The sequence below is a fragment of the Chanos chanos genome, chromosome 11, assembly GCF_902362185.1.
Source record: "Chanos chanos chromosome 11, fChaCha1.1, whole genome shotgun sequence".
Lineage (NCBI taxonomy): Eukaryota > Metazoa > Chordata > Actinopteri > Gonorynchiformes > Chanidae > Chanos > Chanos chanos.
This window is the reverse complement of record NC_044505.1, coordinates 23,052,936-23,074,172: the sequence shown is the minus strand read 5'-3', so window position 1 is coordinate 23,074,172 and position 21,237 is coordinate 23,052,936. Positions and strand designations below refer to the sequence as shown.

At 40.8% G+C, this 21,237-nt stretch overlaps 2 protein-coding genes across 2 annotated transcripts in view; one reads left to right on the top strand and one right to left on the bottom strand.

The window, feature by feature from the left end:
* Positions 1–21,237, bottom strand: part of LOC115823849 (uncharacterized) — a 664,236-nt gene that overhangs the window by 83,801 nt on the left and 559,198 nt on the right.
* LOC115824128 (uncharacterized) overlaps positions 15,087–21,237 on the top strand; it is a 247,675-nt gene continuing 241,524 nt past the window's right edge. Inside the window, 5 exon segments of the mRNA XM_030788234.1 lie at positions 15,087–15,165; positions 16,116–16,387; positions 16,671–16,738; positions 19,013–19,206; positions 19,418–20,655. Coding sequence (XP_030644094.1) covers positions 15,087–15,165; positions 16,116–16,387; positions 16,671–16,738; positions 19,013–19,206; positions 19,418–20,655 — 1,851 coding nt within the window.

Genomic DNA, 21,237 nt, shown 5'->3' with positions numbered 1-21,237 from the left:
ACCTTTTGGAAACATTCGGTAAATATGCAGGATATAAACTTAACATACAAAAAACACAGATTTTGACTTTTAATTATACACCCTCAGAACCACTTAGAGAGAAATTTCACCTAAATTGGGATCAGAACTCATTGAAGTATTTAGGAATACATTTACCGAAAAAAATCTCAACACTTGCAGAGATAAATTATGGCCCCCTTCTAACAAAAATTAAAGATGATATACACAGATGGAATTCCATTTCTTTCCTTGGTCTTAGTCATAGAATTGATTCTGTAAAAATGAATGTTCTTCCACGATACCTTTTCTTATTTCAGGCACTTCCTGTAGAAATTTCCTCAAAACAATTTTCTGAACTAAATAAGATTATTTCCAGATTTATTTGGCAGGGCAAAAAACCCAGGGTTAAATTTAAAACTTTACAACTCCCAAGGGAAGAGGGAGGAATGGCACTACCCCATTTTAAGGATTATTTTTACGCAGCCCAGATTAAACCTTTAATTAACATGTGTAACCCAGTATTTAAAGCAAGGTGGAAAGACATTGAACTGTCCATTATGAATGATCCCCCAGTTCAAGCATTATTGGCTCACAAAAACTTAGGAAGATTTATAGATAATGTGCAAAATCCATGGATCAAAGCCGAGTTAAAAATCTGGAATATGATAAGAGAAGAATATAAAATGGTCCATGGATTACAAATAATTCAATGGTGTGCTTATGATCCTGAGTTCAAGCCTAATAAAATAGATCATAGATTTAAATCCTGGATCTCAAAAGGAATAACAACCTTCTACTCCCTCACAGAAAAGGGACAGATAAAAGACTTTGAAAGTTTGATGACAAAATATTGTCTTGAAAAATCAGATTTTTATAGATATCTCCAAGTACGTAGCCATTTTGAACATAATGTTAGAAATAAAATAGATCTTAACGATCCAATACTGAAAATATTTATCGGTGCTTATCAAAGTGACTCAAATAAGGGTGCTATCTCTAGATTTTATAGAGCCCTTATGACAAAAAAATCCCACACTACAGAGTATATTAAAGAAAAATGGGAAAAAGAAGGTAATTTTTCAATATCAAATGAGGATTGGCTTGATGTATGTAAACTTCACTGGAAATGCCCTAACTCGCTTGTGTGGCGGGAGTTTGGGTGGAAGTGTCTTATTCGTTTTTTTACTACACCAAAACAGAAAGCACATTTTGAGGGAGGGGGTGCCAAATGTTGGAGGCAGTGTGGATTTCAGGAAGCCAATCACTGGCACATATTTTGGGAGTGCCCAGTGATAAGATCCTTTTGGACAGATTTTCATAAAGCAATGAAAAACATACTTAACATTGATCTACCCTTACAATTCTCCACATTGTTCTTAGGAAATACTGATTTACAGACAGGGCGGTCTGATAAATATTTATTTGGTATTTTGATATCTGCTTGTAAAAAAGCGCTTACAAGGCGCTGGTTACTTCCTGAACCTCCCACAATACGGGAATGGATAGATATAGTAAATGATATTTATTTTATGGAAAAGATTACTTTTTCTCTTCGTCTTCAGAAAAATGTGTTTATTAAACTTTGGACCAAGTGGGTTAAATACGTAAGGCCATTATGTCCGGATTTTGTGGAAGTATTGAATGAGTGACTGTAATGTTGACTTATTCTAATAAGTCTGATTGACTTTTGATTTTCTTTCAGGTCCTCTCCCGATATACTCTTCATTGCTCTTATTTGCAAACTTAACCTCTCCCAAACTGAAGTTCCTAAATTCTGTTTATCTCTTATTATGTATTTATTTTTTATTTTCTTTGTAATTGTTAAAAAAAGAAATCTGGATGGCAGGAAAATGAAAACTATCTTTGGCTGGATGTAAGATTTGAAATGTATGCTGCTATCTCAAAAATAAAGAATTTAAAAAAAAAAAAAAAAAAACATCAACCTGTTTGCCTGCATTTGAAATGACTCTTAATATTGACAGAATATAATGACAGGAACTTTCACTTTTTTTTACTTTGTTATTTTTAGTCATGAAAGAAAGCATTAAAATGTATTAAAATAGTCTTTAATTCTTCTTCTGTGACTTAACACACATACCCACCTCTCTGAGCTCCATCATATCCTGCAGCAGGTAGAGTACATGTGCTGATGGCATGCCTTCTTTTACAGCTTTTTCAATGGACATTACATATAAGTCCATCTGAGGCTATTTGTGGACAGAAGACAGATATCAGAGAGAGAGAGAGAGAGAGAGAGAAACTGGTCAGTGCTGATTTATACTGGACTGAATGAGATGCCAAATATACCTAATTTGCGCCTCTCACTCATCAGTCACAGCGATAACCTAAAAGTGATTTACCTGCATTTTGCCATCGTTAGGCTCCTGGCCGACCGTGGTCAGGAGCGTGGAGAGGCACTGCAGGCTCAGTTCACTGAACCTCTCCACAAGCCTCTCCACACATTCCAAAATAGTCAGCTTGGCAACCATCTTCACTTTGAAGAGCTCACCAAGGAATCTCACATTCCCAATGGAGCTGCGACAAGCTTTCTCTTTAGCTTCTGCCAGCCCCTGTTTTGTCTGCTCCCCTGTAGCCTGCATGAGAGAGAGAGAGAGAGAGAGAGAGAGAAGAGCAACATGTCAGAAAGCTTCACAAAATATTCCAAAAGTTCAAATACCTCAGTCTGCAAATACAGCATGCAAAATAAGCGATCGAGCAAAAAGACATGGAATTCAGTGCTGATGGGACGTTTCCTGACACATCTAGGCATTTTTAATGAGGACTAAGGTGTATGTTTTCTCACTGTGTGTGATGGCTACCAATGCTGATGACTCTAACTGCTTGTTTACCTTATCAGATAAGAAGGTGTGCATCTCAACCATCTCAAACTCTGCCTTACAGCGCCGTAGCAGGAGTCTACGGAAGGTCACAGTGCTGTAGGGCCTATCTGACATGGGCACTTCTATCTGCAGTACGAAAAAGACAAAAAAAATGAGATGGGGAATATGCAGGACAGAGTCCAAGCACAGTCTACAGGAATGTTTCCTCTCTACAAATCATAAGGAACAACGCCAATAAGACAAAATGGACCACTGCTATAACTCAAAAATGTCAATGGGGCAAGGAGACGTATTTAAGCCCCAATTTAGTAAAAACTACAAATGTACTTCTTATACAAGAACACTTTACTTTAGCCAAGCAGCGGCACATGCTGGCATAGAGCGCAGTGAACCCAGGTTCTTCCACAGCCCTGCTGAAGACCATGTCCACCACACTCTGGAGCCTCTCCTCGCTGTTGATGGGGAGGTGGGCCATTTGCTCCACCAGCTTGTCCAATTTCTCCGGCATCACTTTGTTTAGGATGCCGCGGACCTTGCGGAGGACTTCCTGAACGGCCATAAAGAAACAAACAAAATTCAGATTGGAACTTTGCCTGTTCAGCTGTAAGTCTGACACACTCTTACAGCTGTTAGTCACTGGTCACTGTGCATTAGCGATCTGACCTGTGTCTCCTGGATCTCTGGATCCATATTGCCAGGCTGCCTCTTCCTGGCTGGCTTCCAGGCATTCTCTGCCTCTTTCAGCCGTATCTTTTCAACCGAAGATTTCTCGGCGATGATACTGAGCGGTTGTTTGTGCTGCAGAGTAAATTCGCTAGACTGAGAGAGCGAGAGAGGAGAAAAACATGACACTCAAGCTGCTGTCCAATCACAACGACCAAGTCAACAGGTGGTGGAAAGGCCTGAGCTGACACTGATCTCATTATCTTTAAAAGTTACCAGACTACAACAAGCTGAACTAATGCTATCAACTGCTCTACAACAATAAAATATCCTTGTCTAAATATAAAGTAGTTACAAGATGTACAGGGTCTACTTACACTTTGGCATTTATTAGCAATATGCGCCTGTGTGACAGGCAAAGACAAAGAGAAAGAGAGCAGGTCTGTCTTTTTGTCCATTTCTGAAGTTTTATATCTCACCTCAGCTAACTGTCTCCCTAATTTCTCCTTAGGTAGCTCAGCCAAGTTGTGACTCTCCTCAGGTCCCTTGGAATTGACCTGGGAGTCCCCTGCACCACTCAGCAACTTCTCTGAAGCCTCATTCAACTCAGAAGAGTCACTGGCTGCAGTCTGTAGGAGTTTAGCAGATAGAGCTGGTGGGGCACAGTTTTTCTTGCTGGGAGAAGTGGTTTCCACAGCACTTGGAGCGGGTTCAGGTTCCAGGGCCTGAACAGAGCAGTGGGTGTCCTCCTCTCTGGGCAAAATCCAATTATGCTGGACACACAAAAACAGAGGGATTCAAGTACAAGGCAAGGCAGCTGACATAAGCATCTCAATCTATATTCTTAAACCTAAATGTACTCCTAAATCCAGAACAAATACACTTTCTATACAAACTGTAGAACACATGCTACAATTGCAACTAACACCCCCATACACACACTCACCAGTCTGAGTTCCATCACGTGACGTAGCATGATGCGTGTCTCCAATGGCACCTTCACGTCATTCGGAATTTTTGAAATGACGTGGAAACAGTAGTCCATCTGGGGCTGTCCATTGAGGTTCAACAGAGGTCACACAAGGTCATGGTTGGTTCTCCATTTTCATATCATCTCATATATTACAAATGACTTAACCAGGCAATGCCATTATTACCAAATCCGTTTAGACAAAGATACCATAAGGAATAATGTTTCTGCAATCAGCACATTACACCAAGCCATTTACATCTTATGGTTAGAATGGCTTTGACTTTAAGAGATTTAGGGCAGATAATGTGTCAGAAATGAACTCAAAGGAAAAATTCTTAAAGGTGCTTACCACAACTTCTGCACCATCTTTTCTGGATAATGAACGAAGAGAGATGCCAAATACCTAATATTTACCATCCCCCTCACGCCTCTGTACTAGTCATAACTCAAAGGTCACTTACCTTCATTTTTGGGGTGTCCAGGTCTTTGCCAACAGCCGTTAACAAAGTGGAGAGACACACTGCACTCTCTTTACTAAGGCTCCGCAGCAGCTTCACCACGCATCCAAGCACCACGCTCTCAGAAATCATGTTCATCTTAAACAGTTCGCTGATGAACCTGATGTTTCCGGTGGAGCGGCAGAGAGCTCTCTCTTTAGCTTTCGCGAGGTCCTTCTCAAGCTGCTCCTGCTCGTGCGCCTGAGTCAGGATGAGAGAGAGAAAGAGGAGCAGGGTGTCACAAACACTTACCATCATTCCAAATGGCTCAACGCCATCCACAAAGTCTCAAAAAGTCATATCACTGAAGTCCCCCATTAAGTCTTGGACTTTTAACAAGGACTGAGCTCTACGTCTTAGCGTTCTTAAGGACGGGTACCTTTGTTGCCAAGTCCAGCTGCCTCTTCTTCTTCATCACGACCGGGTCGTGGACCTCGTCCCTTTCGAACTCCGCCTTGCATCGTCTCAGGAGGAGTCCGTGGAAAGTCACTGACCTCCCGGGCTGGTAGGCCACAGGTACTTCAAGCTGCAATTCACAAAGACAGAATGAGAGACAGGAATATGCAGGACGGAGAACAAGTGTACGGTGGAGACAAATATGTTTGCTTTTTGCTTCAGAGAGTCTTGTTCCAGACGTGCTGGCGAAGGCACAGATCTGAACGACTCAGTCTGAATGCCGTTGGGTTCATGGTCCCACCTGGGCGACAGCCAGTTATGCTGAACACAGAGATACACAAAGAGGTGAATGCTTAGGAAAAACACATCAATTACACATACATGTACACTCCTGAACCCATATGTAACCACAAAACTGCTAAACACTTTCAACTCTGAAACTCTTCATACACATTCAAAACAAATGGCAGAAGAAGGTTATGTCACTTTGAGTCAGTTTTGTCACATGAATCAGAATGATTCAATATTTGTATCCAATTTTCAAACAAAGCAGTTATATGCAATTGTAGACTCCTATAGAGGTTGTAGTACGCCTGTTTGTGTGATTGTGTCTACATATTTATACATGCAGGACTTGGAGCAAGTTCACATTACAGTCTATCTCCTATTACAAAACATACCTTAGCCAGGGAGTGACACATTTTTGCAAATACATTACATATGGCTGTCTCCTCCATGGCCTTCTCATGGATGACAGCCACCAGCATTTGCAGCTTCTCCTCAGTGTTCACCGAAAGGGCCATCAGACGAACCATTAACTCTTCAAATTTGCTGGCCGTCACTTTGTCCAGGATAATGTTCACCTTATGGAGAAGCTTCTGCAAAGTCCCAAAAAATTCAACTTATAACCTCATCTACAAGTCTTACACACTGTTGTTTGCCGCTGGTCACTGCACATGGGCGACCTCACCTGTGTTTTTTGGTGCACTCCATAGCCTGTGACACATTCCTTCAGGACTGTCTTTTTCCCTTCCATTTTTTCAGTCACACATTCACTTGGAACGTCCGTGGGCACCTGCTGTGTGCCAAAGTTGGTGAACTGAGAGAATGAGAGGAGAGAAGAACACTTAGGCTCTTGTCCAGCTGTGCAGTAAACTGTGATAAGCTGGGTCAATTCAACTGTATTAGAATGACTACATTTACTTGTGCAGTTTTAACAAACAGATTATATATGAATATAAACATGTTAAACCTGGTTTGGGGTGTGTGTGTGCATGTGAGTGAGTTTGCATATCTCCATGGTGTCATAACTAACTTCAGGTCTCTGGCCGTCTGCTGCTGGTTTGAAAAGGTCGGCGAAAGTGCGCATGTCTTTCAGCCCCTTTGAATTGATTCTGGCTGCAGCATCGGCCACTGGGGAGGCTAGCACCTTGGCGAGATCAATAGAAAACTTCAGCCTTTTGTACTGATTCTTAGCAAGTCTAAAATACTTTTGCTTCTGCTTTGTAAGTCACCAAGAACTGTCGACCTCACCTGTGTTTTTTTCATGTCCTCATCATGGGAAACGTCGCTAATAATTCCTGAGCTCATTATAAGTTGCGATTTTGGCATCTACGATAGGACAATATAAATAGATAGATAGATAGATAGATAGATAGATAGATAGATAGATAGATAGATAGATAGATAGATAGACAGACAGATTTCACAGGGTGTTGAGTAAAAACCGTCAAACACACCTTACCTATTTCTCAGTAAATGAATGGCACCGTGTCCGTCGATTGAAGTCGCTCTGCTTCTATGAAACGTTTTGCTTCGATCTTGAAAGCTATGCACTTTTCATCGCCTACAGCTTTATTACGAACTCTAGAATAGAATCTTAACGTCACGTCACAATCACCTTTAATTCCATATAGTTTTAGTATGTTTTTTAGCGGAAGAATAACCACTTGATGAATAAACAAACAAATAAGAACGATTTCTTTATTGATTTTTTTTATCAAAATCAATTCATTTCCCTGCTTTTTTAATCGCTTGGCTACAGTCTTCCATAAATTCAAGTTGCATTGCACGTTCATAACAAATACATAACAACTTCTTTAACACTTTTGTTTTTAAGCTGTCAGGTAAACATGCACGCGCACACCATCACAGCGTCTTCCACACGAACATTTTAAAAACACATGTAGCACAGTGAGACATTATGTAATCCGTTCTTTCTTTAAATTCAGCAGACGAGTTTGGAGTCGACAGCCCATATAAATATTCCGTACAATTCTTTGTTCTTTATTACCAGCAAGTTCATTGGCGCCCAGTAGGTGGCAGTGGCGCACTAGGTAGTGCTCCGCGTGTTGCTAGTCACGGGGTATCGAGCGAATTCATTACTATGCTGAGATTCTCCGTGTTAGCTCTATGCTAAGCACTTGTGCAGCCATTCACCAAGTTTATAAAATATATCTGTGTGTATTTTCAGGTGAGCTGGTGATGTCTGAGTGAACTAATTTACCGTGATGGTGTGGTAGTCCTTGTTTGTGTTTACCGTGTTAAACGTTAAATGTTTTCTAGACGGTACCGTATTGATTAGTACAGTAATTCTCGGGCTGGCGGCTAGCGCAAATGTGAAATGAATGAAAATGGCTCGTGTGAGTGTACATTTCATTGTGGTGAATGAGAACGTGAGTGAATATGTGTGTTTTTCTTTCACCTGTTGGATAATAACTGCAAAAGACCTGTTATTTTGCTTGATGAATGGTGTCTGTTTAAAGCTAATTAGAAACAAAACATGTATTGAATGTTAACAGAAGTAGCGAATTCTTTACTATGATGAGATTCTCCGTGTTAGCTCTATGCTAAGCACTTGTGCAGCCATTCACCAAGTTTATAAAATATATCTGTGTGTATTTTCAGACATTTATTAAATCATTAAATATGTGGCACCAACACAACCGTTGGCCTAGTGTTTGAGTCCGCTACACACACACACACACACACACATACGCAAAAATAGAAAATGCCTACAACCTCAATAGTTTTCTTTCAGTAATTACGATAAAGACAGGTGGTTTTTTTTGGGAGGAGTCGATGAAACCCAAAATAAAAATGTACAAAGGGAATGTGTGACATTCACTAGCATTAAGCTACATTCGACATGGACTGCTTTGATCGTGCTAATAAGAAAACTTCCGATTCCATTAAAATAACCTTCCTACTGCAATACACAAGCTCAGCTAATTAAGCAGAAGAATGTATGTCGTGTTTTGTCATCGTCATTTAATTCAAAGCAAATGTTTCAGATATCTGATGACTTCCCTTGTGACTTCATTACCACATAAACATGTAGCTAAATTTACACCGCGGGACATAACGACCATTTCCGATTATTTATTTATTTATTCATTCATTCATTTATTTATTTACATATGTCCGATTTTCGTTCCTGCCTGTCTACTTCTTTTGAAATGTCCAATATCGTGTTCACATTAACACTAGAAGCGCCGAGCGCCGGTCATTTGAACGCTGTGACGTCTCACTAGAAGCGCCGTGCTGGTTTGACCTACTAGGCAGGACGCAAAAGCAGTTGTAATTAAAGAAAAGTTTAATGTCTTCCAGGCGGGTAGATACAGTACACAGGTACTAAGTAAAACATAAACACGGAACACGATAAGGAAGTTACAGATATACAGAGAGAGAGATAATGAACAGATGAGCCGGTTATTAGCAGACCGGTGTTACACCCAAGTCTGTGACCATCGAATTCTGTTACCCTAGTGAGCGCTGTTGCTACTGGGCAGCTTCAAATCGCTCGCACAGACAAGTTCGTTACGCAAACAGCGTAAGCTCATAGACTGTAAACAAACAGTGCGGAGTTATTTGTTTACAAATGCTGGTTTATCACATCATGAAGTACGGAAGCCATGAGATGCTGTGGATTTATATTTAATTTCTCGTGATAACGTGTTATTTTTCTTTGTTTCCTCGACTGGATGTCATTATCATGAAATGACGAAACTATAAACAATTCACCGTTTTCCCGAGAAATCGAGTAAATTATGTCATTATCACGGGAAAACAAATTTCGGTATTTCGTGACAATGACTTAAATAACTCGAGTAAACACAGAAGAATAACGCGTTATCCATAATAAAGGCTTAGCTGCTTGTTAGATTAAATGCTGTTGATTTCATGCTGTTGATCGTGAAACCCAGCTGAGCCCCCTGCTGTTTTGTCATTCTTTATATTGTCTGCTTGTTGTGTTCTCATTTTCATTATCGCTGTGCTGTTTGTAATTTGCCCACTGGGTTGGCACCTATTGCAGTGGCGGCTCCTGCCAAATCTCTCAGGGGGGGGGGCAATGGTTGCGATGATGGCTAAGGTGACCCGTTCAACGGGTAAATTAACATTTAGCTAACTAGACATTGTCACATTGCATTGTGCAAATTAGTAAAGGCAAATATTTTAGTATTAATGAAACATAAATTGACTCTCACAATCATCAGATTCAGTTATCACATCCTACATTTTATTTTAGATACAGCAAATCCAGAATTATGAGCAATGGCACTTGGGCTGATAATGTGGAATGAATAAAACTATTTAACTACTGGGAAGATACAATAAGTGCACTCACATAAATCATTGTTAAGTTGAAGTGTGAAGTTAAGTTAAAGTTTTTGCATTATCATTTTTTATGTCATTATATAATTTGTATCACAAAGCTTTTGTAACAAAACATTAAAACACCTCATTGTAAATGAATGCATTGTTTTTACTAATATCATAACATGTCTGTTGCACTATGCAGTGGTACTAAATGGTGCATTTATATTACATTCGTGGAAAAATTGTTTTAGTTATACATGAGAAGGGCAGAGTCACCTGAAATGGTTTGGGTGGTGTGTCAGACATTTTCTCCCATATTATAATAGGGTCACATATTCTGACGACAGCTGTCAGAATATGTGACCCCTCGTGCCAAGGTCAGGCTGTTGACCAGAGTGATGACAGGTTTTTGGTCATACAAAGGGAGGTAAAAGAAGTCACCTGAAATGGTTTGGGTGGTGTGTCAGGCATTTTCTCCTAAGTTACAGTGGGGTCACATATTCTGATGGCCTAAAGTTGTCAGCGTGAGGTCAGATTAGTAAATTGTAGGTTCCGTAAGAAATGCAACAATAGGCTACTCTGCAAGTTCGGTGTTACACATCAAGATTATTTAAAGCCCAATATCACAGTTTACAGTCTCAAAGGGCTTTACATGGATTAAAACAACCAGCATTAAATCAACAGCATTTAATCTGACAAGCAGCTAAGCCTTTATTATGGAAGGCCTGAGATGCCATCAGTTCACATTCAAATTTTGACTCCGTTTTCTCGTCATAACGCATTATTCTCCTGTGTTTACTCGAGATCTCGAGTATTTAAGTCATTATCACAAAATAACGAAACTTTGTTTTCCCGTGATAATGACATAATTAATGCAATATCTCGGGAAAACGGTGAATTGTTTATTTAGTTTCGTCATTTCGTGATAATGACATCAATAAGTCCACATCTCGAAGGGTAAAGGAGTTTTTTCAAAGTTTACGGGGTACAGGAGTTTTTGTTGTTGTTGCGCCCCGTTTTCAAAACACCCACTCAGAATCTAAGGTTGAGTCCTGTCCAGTCAGTTTTCTGTGCGTGCACGGCGTAGACTGACAGTAACCAATAGCATTGTATGCAACTGCAGCGCGAAATGTGCTTTGGGGAAGGGGTTACTTGTATCTAGGAGACGCAAGTCACAAAAGGATTACAGAAGTTGGACTCCGTATTCTGTTGATAGTGTGCATTTTGAACATGGCTTGAAAAAGAACACTTGAGTTTTCGAATGGACCGCGGAGCGGAGAGGCTAGTGCGCCGGGAATATCCAATTATTCCAACGCCGAGTCGCCGAGTACTAATTTTGCTTCCACAGGAAGCTGTGCGGAGAATGCATAATGCTGAAAACACGCACAGATATGATCCACAGACAAGGTAACACAACCTGTTGTTGGTAGGCTATATCATGGCGATTATTTCATAACAGCACCTGGAATTCTAAACGAACTTTTAATTAATCTTCCTTTCTTCTCCACTTTTTTTCTCTCTAGCATCCTGCAAGACCTACTGAGATTATTGGAACGAGTTACAGGATGAACCAAGAAGAGAATCTGGAGAACAAAGAGGGGGGCAGGATCGCCGCCCGAACGAGGCAAAGGAGGAGAAGAGTAAGTCAAAACCTAATCATTTCCCAAGTAGTTCTTCTACTTTTTCCTCCATTTGCTATTTTCAGTGATCTAATTTCTCTTTTTACTGTGTTTTGCAGCTGCACAAGGCCAGAGTCAGTGTTCTTGAAACTGAGGAAGAGGCTGCCACATGGAAGACTGTGTAGCGGACTCAAACACAAGGCCAACGGTTGTGCTAGTGCCACATATTTAATGATTTAATAAAGGCCTGAAAATACACACAGAGATATTTTATAATCTCGATCAATGGCTGCACAAGTGCTTAGCATAGAGCTAACACGGAGAATCTCGGCATAGTAATGAATTCGTTACTTCTGTTAACATTCAATACAGGTTTTTGTTTCTCACTAGCTGTAAACAGACACCATTCATCAAACAAAATAACAGGTCTTTTGCACCGTTATTATCCAACAGGTGAAAGAAAAACACACATATTCACTCACGTTCTCATTCACCACAATGAAATGTACACTCACACGAGCCATTTTCATTCATTTCACATTTGCGCTAGCCGCCAGCCCGAGAATTACTGTACTAATCAATACGGTACCGTCTAGAAAACATTTAACGTTTAACACGGTAAACACAAACAAGGATTACTACACCATCACGGTAAATTAGTTCACTCAAACATCACCAGCTCACCTGAAAATACACACGGATATATTTTATAAACTCGGTCAATGGCCGCAAAAGTGCTTAGAGCTAACACGGAGAATCTCAGCATAGTAGTGAATTTGTTCGATACCCCGTGACAAGCAAGACGTGGAGCACTATGTATTTCGCCACTGCCACCTACTGGGCGCCAGTGAACTTGCTGGTAATAAAGAACAAGAACTGTACGGAGTACATATACATATGGGCTGTCGACTCCAAACTCATCTGCTGAACTGAAAGAAAGACGGATTACATAATGTCTCGCTGTGCTACAACTGCATCAGTAGATATAATTTCTGAAGAGGACGACGCCATCTTGGATGGAAGGCCAGCGTGGGTCCTCCCATCACAGAGTTGTCTGCACTGTGTGGGGTGCTACAGAATAGACTGGACAAAGAGCAAAACTATGTTGTGTATCACCATGCACGAGTTGGTGCGGATAGATTTGCAATGGAGAGCACAGAAGCTGGGTTGCTCTTGGCAATGCTCAACATTTAGTGTTTCATTTATGTTCCCAAAAAGCATTTATATTATATACTATGATATTATAGTATATTCTTTCTAATGTATTATATTCTCTCTCTCTCTATATATATATATAAATACGTCTATTTTTCAATATGCCTTATAATTTATATTATACTACATTATACTTTATTTATAATAAAATTTGTGTAATTCATTTTTCTTTAAGTTAAGTTTAAGTGATTGCATACAAGCCCAGTTCTCTAACCTTTAAACCATAGTCTGGCAAATAGATGGTCAGCCATCTATACAATCTACCTATGAACATAAAACAACGCCGCCAGTAATAATAATATTAATAATAATAACAACAACAATAATATTTATAATATAAACCATATGTCCGGGGGGGGGCACAATAGACCAATGGGGAACGGTTTTAGAGGCGGGGCAAGACATTGCTCCACCAATCCAAAGTAAGACTTTTGACCAATTGCAGGATACCTGGTGGCCCGAGGTGTGAAGTGCAAATGTTCCCTTGCAAGCACCCCCAAGGGATTATTCACCATGGCAACTATGGGCTATAGGCAGACCCCCAAACCTGGCACATATTTAGGAATATTCTATGCTGCGGAGTATCCGGGAATATACAGGAGTATTCCAGTGCGGATACACCTCTTTTCACGCAGTGGAAGTGCACACACTGTTTATTTGGACATGATCACTTCTTACTGAAACAATTGTATTACATCAGAGCAAGCATTTTGATTACACGATCAGCTTGTCCTCCGTCTTGACTGAAGAGAGAACTGGGAAGGGGGCGTGGCTTCTAGCCCCTCTTGAGTAATCTGATTGGTGTATTCAAAAATCCTTGCTGTAACGTCCCACGAAGGCAAGCAACCAAAACCCGCTAATTTCGTTCTACAGTTAAAACGCAGCTTTACAGTTACCGCCTGCAATTAGCCTTAGTTCACAGGAAAAAAAGTTTGCTCTGGTAAGGTACTTGGAAGATAATTATCGGGCTGTTGTTCCCATTTCTCGTATAAAAAATTTCGATTTCGACAAAACTACCAAGTACTGGGTGTTTGGACGACGGAGCCTACCACGAAGGCCAGGTTTTGTTACTGGTAAGCTACTCATTGCATTAAGTGTTTAACATATCTTACTTAACTTACTTTAGCTTACTCGACGCTGCCTGATTGTATACTCGGAATTCCAAAAAATAAGGTCGGGATTCTGAGAAAAAGTCGGAATTGAGAAAAATAAAGCAAAAAGAATTTTGTAATGTGGTGGGAACGGGCTTCCGTAGTTCTATGGTTGAGACTTTGCGTCTGTTTGTTAAATTCAGATCAGGCGACGAGTCTGATGAGAATTGTTAACTTTAGGTAAAACGCTACATTTTCTACTTTAGTTCTTCTAAGTGAAGTCTTTTGAAACCCAGATCCTTTAAAGTAATTCTTTTAGAAAAGCTGCTCACGAAAAGTTCTCTCTCATTGATCAGCCAGTAAATAGTTAGTATGGGAGGTAATCCATGCCAAAATACAAATGAAAATGAAAACGGTAAAATGAAAGTTCAAACCCCGGTTTGACATTTCTTTTTCAAAACCTGTGCGCACATATCCTGGCATTTAATTTTCGACATGAACGCGCTGTATCTGCCAAAATGAAAATGCAAAGCAGCATTGCGTTTTCGTTTCCCACTTTGCCTTTTCATTTTCTGAGTAAAACGAAGTCTTCATCCTGACAATTCGCTAACTTAGCTCACTCGCTGTCTCTGAGAATGCATCCGCCTTTGTTACCTCTATTAGGCTTTCGGGCACTTTCGCGGTCACGTGTTTTCCACTCTTACGGTCCGTGTGTTCGGTAACGCCCATTTCTCAATAACATATATTTGGCAGGATATGTGCGTACAGGTATTGAAAAAGAAATGACAAAGCGGGGTTGGAACTTTCATTTTACGGTTTTCATTTTCATTTTAATTTTGGCATGGATGACTTCCCATAAGTTAGCAAGTGTGCTGATGAATTAATTTATACATGATGTAACATTTAGCCCGGCATTTAATGTCTTGGTTCAAACTAATCTTATCTTAGAGGAGTACTTTGTCTTAACCTCATTTTCCTCTACCTCTGTTCTGTTGTATCATGTATCTGTGTTATTCTGATAGGAAATGTGTGTAAATAAAGAGCAGTGAGCGTGTGAATGAGAGTGTGTATACTCTTGATTAATTTGATGATTATCTTAATGAGGGTGTATGCATTTACTCACACAGTTCTTTGCGATTCTAATAATTATAATGATCGGGATGCGTGTAATTAGTCAGGAGACAAGTGACAAGATGGCCACTGATGAAACAGAGATGTTGTCCACGTCTGTGGGGCAGTCGTGTGGAGTTCTTCCTGAATCACATGACACAGGTAGGAAACACTCACCTGTTTCACTGAGTGTCCTCCTTCTGTATTCTGGTCCTCTCTGTGCTTGTGTAGGTTGGTAGGTTGGCGTGTGTGTGTACAGTTTGTGTGTTTGTGTTGTAGAGCTGCTGAAGACAGGCGTGATGAAAGAGGAGATCTCACAGTCAAACGGTTACACCCGAGGAAGAGACTCGTCCAACAGACCTAGCATCAAATACACTGAGGAGGAGAAACCCATAGACAAAGACTGTCTGTGTAGGACAAGATCTCTGGGGCTGATCCTGTAGTCTCTCTCTCTTTCTCTCTGTTTCTCTCTCTCTGTCTCTTTCTGCATGTAAAGGGTGCAGTGGTTAAAAGCAAAATTCAAACACTCCCCAGTTTCTACAACATCATAATGTTTTTGACTGATGCATGTTTGGTAGATAATTGGTTTTTAAGCACTCTCAGGAAAATACAAAATGTTTTCCGTCATCAGCCGCTGAAAATGAAAAGTAAAAACGGGCACGATAGAGTTAAATGTCAGTGTGAATGCTGAACTGTGTCCCTATACTGATGGTCCCATACCCAGATAGTATTGGGTCTTATCAGACTGTGAGGACTGCCCTGTTAGGGTTAGGTTTAGTAGGGTTAGTGTTATTTAGAGTGTCTTTTAGTCTGACTGAAGTCTAGTGTTGATATTTAGAGTGTCTTTTAGTCTGACTGAAGTCTATTGTTGTTGTTATTTAGAGTGTATCTTAGTCTGACTGAAGTCTATTGTTGTTATTTAGAGTGTATTTTAGTCTGACTGAAGTCTAGTGTTGATGTTTAGAGTGTATTTTAGTATGACCGAACTCTATTGTTGTTGTTATTTAGAGTGTATCTTAGTCTGACTGAAGTCTATTGTTGTTATTTAGAGTGTATTTTAGTCTGACTGAAGTCTATTGTTGTTATTTATATTTTTCTCCTTATTTCCCCAGACTGTGAGGATTGCCGGTCTTTCTTCATTGGTAAATGTGAGGTGCATGGCCCCCCCACGTTCGTCCCCGACACCCCCGTGCCCATAGGGGTCACAGAAAGAGCCAGACGCACCCTTCCCTCAGGACTAGAGGTCAGGAGGTCAAGCATCCCAAACGCAGAGCTGGGCGTGTTTAACCAGGGTGACACTATACCCAGAGGGACACACTTTGGCCCCTATGAAGACCAGATGTCTGACAGAGAGGACACCAAGGACAGTGGATACTCCTGGGTGGTGAGTGAACCTATTAATTAATGATATAAGAAGGTTTTCAGTTGGCATTTACTGGGGCTCTGTGCAGTGAAGCCAAATTCCTATTTCATTGCATTTACCGATGTTCTGTGTCATCAGCCGCTGGTAGGAGCTTCAACAAATTATTTTACACTCATTTCAATTCAGAGAACCTCACGCTCTAGCAGACCTCTGACATAAACCTGGTATTGGTCATAAAATGTGCAGTGAAAGACTGTATACTTAACAAATCAACATTTATAAGGGAAAAACCTCTTTTTCTTAGCTCTTCAAACGTCAGCAGTGTGAAGATCATGTTGATGTGAAGAGAGAGAATTTTTCCAACTGGATGAGGTGAGATACTGAGCACAGAGATCACTCCTGTTCCTTATTTTTCACATATTTATGTTAAATGTACAGGCGGTGTACATTCATACGTTCAGTGGTAAAACTTAACTGTGTTTTGTATCAGAGGTAACTATATCTCTGAGGAAACCTTGCTGTCCAGTATTTTTGGTGTTCAGACATTCTCAGGAATCAAACTTATAACCTTCCAGATACTGGTCTGTTTTCTCTTTACCGCTGACTGAATGACACCCCCTCACATTCACTGTTCTCACAGACCAGATGAGACCAGAATTTATACAAACACCAACCATGTGATCCTCTGATCACATGGCTTTTCATATTTGATGCATGTATTTTAGGAGCAGGCTGTGCACCCATACCTGAATCTTTTCAACGAGGTTTCATATAACAAAACACACGCACAGATACACACACACACACACACTCACCCAATGTTTTGTAGATTTTTTTTTCTTCAGGTTGTCCAAAAAGATTAGTAAAACTCAGTGTCAAAGAGCCAACGGCTTTGGGATTCAAATATGTAGCATCAGATGAGATGACATACATAAAACAATTCTTGTCATTTCCTCATGCATGAAACTGGGTGCACTAATGAATGAAAAAGTGATATTTAATACATTAAATGTGAACATAAACAAATGCATCTAAAACTGAAAGACAAAAATAGTTAGATGTAATGTTTAGTTAATTATTTTTCCATTTTACGTGGTTTATTTTGAGTTTATTCAGTAACATACTCAGTCATTGATTAATTTCCCAATTATTTGTCCCAGTCCCAAAGTTTCTCATATCATCAGTGTGTCAGTGAAAAGGGAATTATCCTGAGTAAGACTGAGTCAGACCCTCAGACCTCAGGATTGGAGCTTTCACATTCTCTGTATAACACATTAATCAGCTCTCAGTACAGGGGGTGTGAAACCTCTTCATTAAATCCACACAGTGTAAAACAAAAATAAGATGTCTAAAAGAGAAAGAAAAATAGTAGAATGGCGAAGATCTCCATACCCCTAAATGGCATGTCCCACCCAATGACATTCTGACCAGTTCACATATCTGCTAAGCTTTACACAGCTTTACATGGTGCTTTTGAGTATGCTGTGTGTTACTGCCCAAACTGTAAGACTTTTCTGTTTGTCCTGTACAGTAATCGCTGTAACTAAATACATTCATGGATTTTATTTGCAGACTAACAGTAAAACATGTCTAATGTTACGGGTGGTAACAGGTGCTAATAGGTCTACAGCACAAATGAGTAACTATATATCCATGACTGAAGAAGGGCAGATCTTAACAAACTGTGCGAATGACTAATAAATAATAGTGAGTAATAATAAAGAGATGAGTCACATTGAGATCATCTCATTAAATCGGTCTCCATTTTGCTGAAATGTTGCATAATCTCACATGTTTCCTTGCACACTGATACACCTGGTGCATCTTATGTGCCATCATCAGCACGACACTGAAGGATCCTGAACCATGTCCTCCATTAAGCAGGCTGTGGACCCATACATGAATCTCTAATTATTTTCTTTTCAATGAGATTTTATATAACAAAACACACGCATAGACACACACACACACACACACTCACACAATGCTTTGTAGGGTGAGGAATACTGCCTGTATCCTCAGATACATGTCACATCCACTACCACTTTACGGCACCTGCCAGCTCCCAGGCGTCTCCATGGGAACGTAACAGGGGTGGAGACTTGTGCTGTTTCCTGGATTCACTCATCACTGCGTAGGTGCCTCATCAATGCTGAACAGAGCGCTGAGTGAGATGGTGGGGAGTGTACACTTGTCTGTTTGACCCTCACAGGACACAAACCCACCCGATCTCATGACAACACCCCAAGCAGCTAGTGTTACTGCTGGGATTCCTACTCTGTTAGAACATTCCAACTGTGTTAGTCTGTTCCAACTCTGTTCATCTTTCCTGGCACCTGTTCATTGTAAAATTTGGTTCAGTCATGTGTTATTTACATATGTGTCTAATGAGTGTTAAAAGAGTTTAGTTTATGAAGAGACAGTGAGCGTCCCCTTACATCAGAGTCACAAAAACACGAAAACTCCATTTAGATATGTGACGTTAAATTTATCCTTCACTTATCCATGACTTCACTTATCCATACATTCTTCTTCTCATTTTCTGCCTTAACTTGGTTTTCTCTTGTGCAATGTAAACCTCTTTATCTGCCTCATGTCTCACTCTTGACCTTTTCCCTCATCACACTCTCTCTCTTTCTCTCTAAGGTATGTGAACTGTGCCCGTAATGATGAAGAGCAGAATCTGGTGGCTCTTCAGTACAGAGGGGGGGTTCTGTTCCGCAGCTGTAGACCCATCGCTGCTGGAGAGGAGCTGCTGGTCTGGTGTGGAGAAGAATATACCAAGGACCAGGACGACCCAGCGGACTGCCACCGGGACAAGCCATTTTCCCCTGAGAAAGGTAACAGATGATTTTTTTCCCCTGTTTTCCCATTCAATTCCCTGTATTTGTTTTCGTTTTTTTGTTTTTTTGAAGAGAATGGTTTAGTTGTACTTTAAATTGATGCTGAGGTTAATGTCAGTTTGGTCTTTTAATGTTGTTTATAGATTTTTGTCCAGGTTGTGATGTGGTTTTCTGGTCCTGTTGTGGACATGTCCCTCTCTTTGTTTAGGCCACATTTCCTCACAAAACCTCATTAAGACATGGCATCCTGAAGAGTCCCTGAGTTTACTAAAGACCAGAGAGATTAAATCAGAAGATGTGCCACTGAGCCCAGAACAGTTATCCTCTGATATTACATTCATTTCAGCACAATCCGCTGTCAACACGAAAAGAAGGCGCTCTTCGTTTGGGAAGAGCTCCCCTGTCAGAAGAGCCCTAACACCTAAACAGAGAGTGACAGGGAAGAACACAACACACTCTTCACGCAGGAAGAGCCTCAGAAGCCAGCTGTGTGTCAGAAGACACCAGCGCATTCACACGGGGGAGAAGTCATACCACTGCTCCCAGTGTGGGAAGAGCTTCAGTAATTCATCAGGTCTTAGAACACACCAGCGCATTCACACAGGGGAAAAGCCATACCACTGCTCCCAGTGCGGGAAGAGTTTCAGTCGGTCATCAGATCTTGGAACACACCAGCGCATTCACACAGGGGAGAGGCCATACCACTGCTCCCAGTGTGGGAAGAGCTTCAGTAATTTATCAAGTTTTAGAAGACACCAGCGCATTCACACAGGGGAGAGGCCATACCACTGCTCCCAGTGTGGAAAGAGCTTCAGTGATGCATCAGGTCTTTTTGTACACCAGCGCATTCACACAGGGGAGAGGCCATACCACTGCTCCCAGTGTGGGAAGAGCTTCAGTAATTCATCAGGTCTTAGAGCACACCAGCGCATTCATACATTGGATAGGCCATACCATTGCTCCCAGTGTGGGAAGAGCTTCAAACAGTTGTCAGTTCTTCAAGCACACCAGCGCATTCACACAGGGGAGAGGCCATACCACTGCTCCCAGTGTGGGAAGAGCTTCAGTAATTCATCAGGTCTTAGAAAACACCAGCGCATTCACACAGGGGAGAAGCCATACCACTGTTCCCAGTGTGGGAAGAGCTTCAGTGAATCATCAAGTCTTAGAACACACCAGCGCATTCACACAGGGGAGAGGCCATACCACTGCTCCCAGTGTGGGCAGAGCTTCAAACAGTTATCAGTTCTTCAATCACACGAGCGCATTCACACAGGGGAGAGGCCATACCACTGCTCCCAGTGTGGGAAGAGCTTCAGGAATTCATGGAATCTGAAAAGACACCAGCGCATTCACACAGGGGAGAAGCCATACTAGTGCTCCCAGTGTGGGAAGAGCTTCAGCAAATCAGCTGACCTGAACAGGCACAGGTGTACACTGAGGACCGTTTGAGGTGTTGTGATTTTGGACCAGTGTGTTACCTGTTCAGTGGCATTTTGGACCAGTGTGTTACCTGTTCAGTGGCATTTTGGACCAGTGTGTTACCTGTTCAGTGGCATTTTGGACCAGTGTGTTACCTGTTCACTGGGATTTTGGACCAGTGTGTTACCTGTTCAGTGGCATTTTGGACCAGTGTGTTACCTGTTCACTGGGATTTTGGACCAGTGTGTTACCTGTTCAGTGTAAATAGACCCGTCCACATGTCATGTCATTGTTCCTCAGGTTACATTAGAATGACAGAGGATTCATTTTGTCACTGTTACTACTAAATACCAAGTTTATTGTTCATGAGTTAATAATTGTGCTTTGATTAAACAGTGATAGACTTAGGTCAGTTAAAAAAAATAGTACCTAGAAATCAGTTGAGCACAAAAGCAAAAAGTAGAACTATTTCACATGATGCATTTATGTCCGCTGATAATAAATGTAGATTTGAAGCATGTGAGCGAATGTGAATAACTGTCAGCTCTTGTTTTTATGACCAAACTTCAATATTAAATCTTAGGTTCTGACCACTGTTCATTCTGC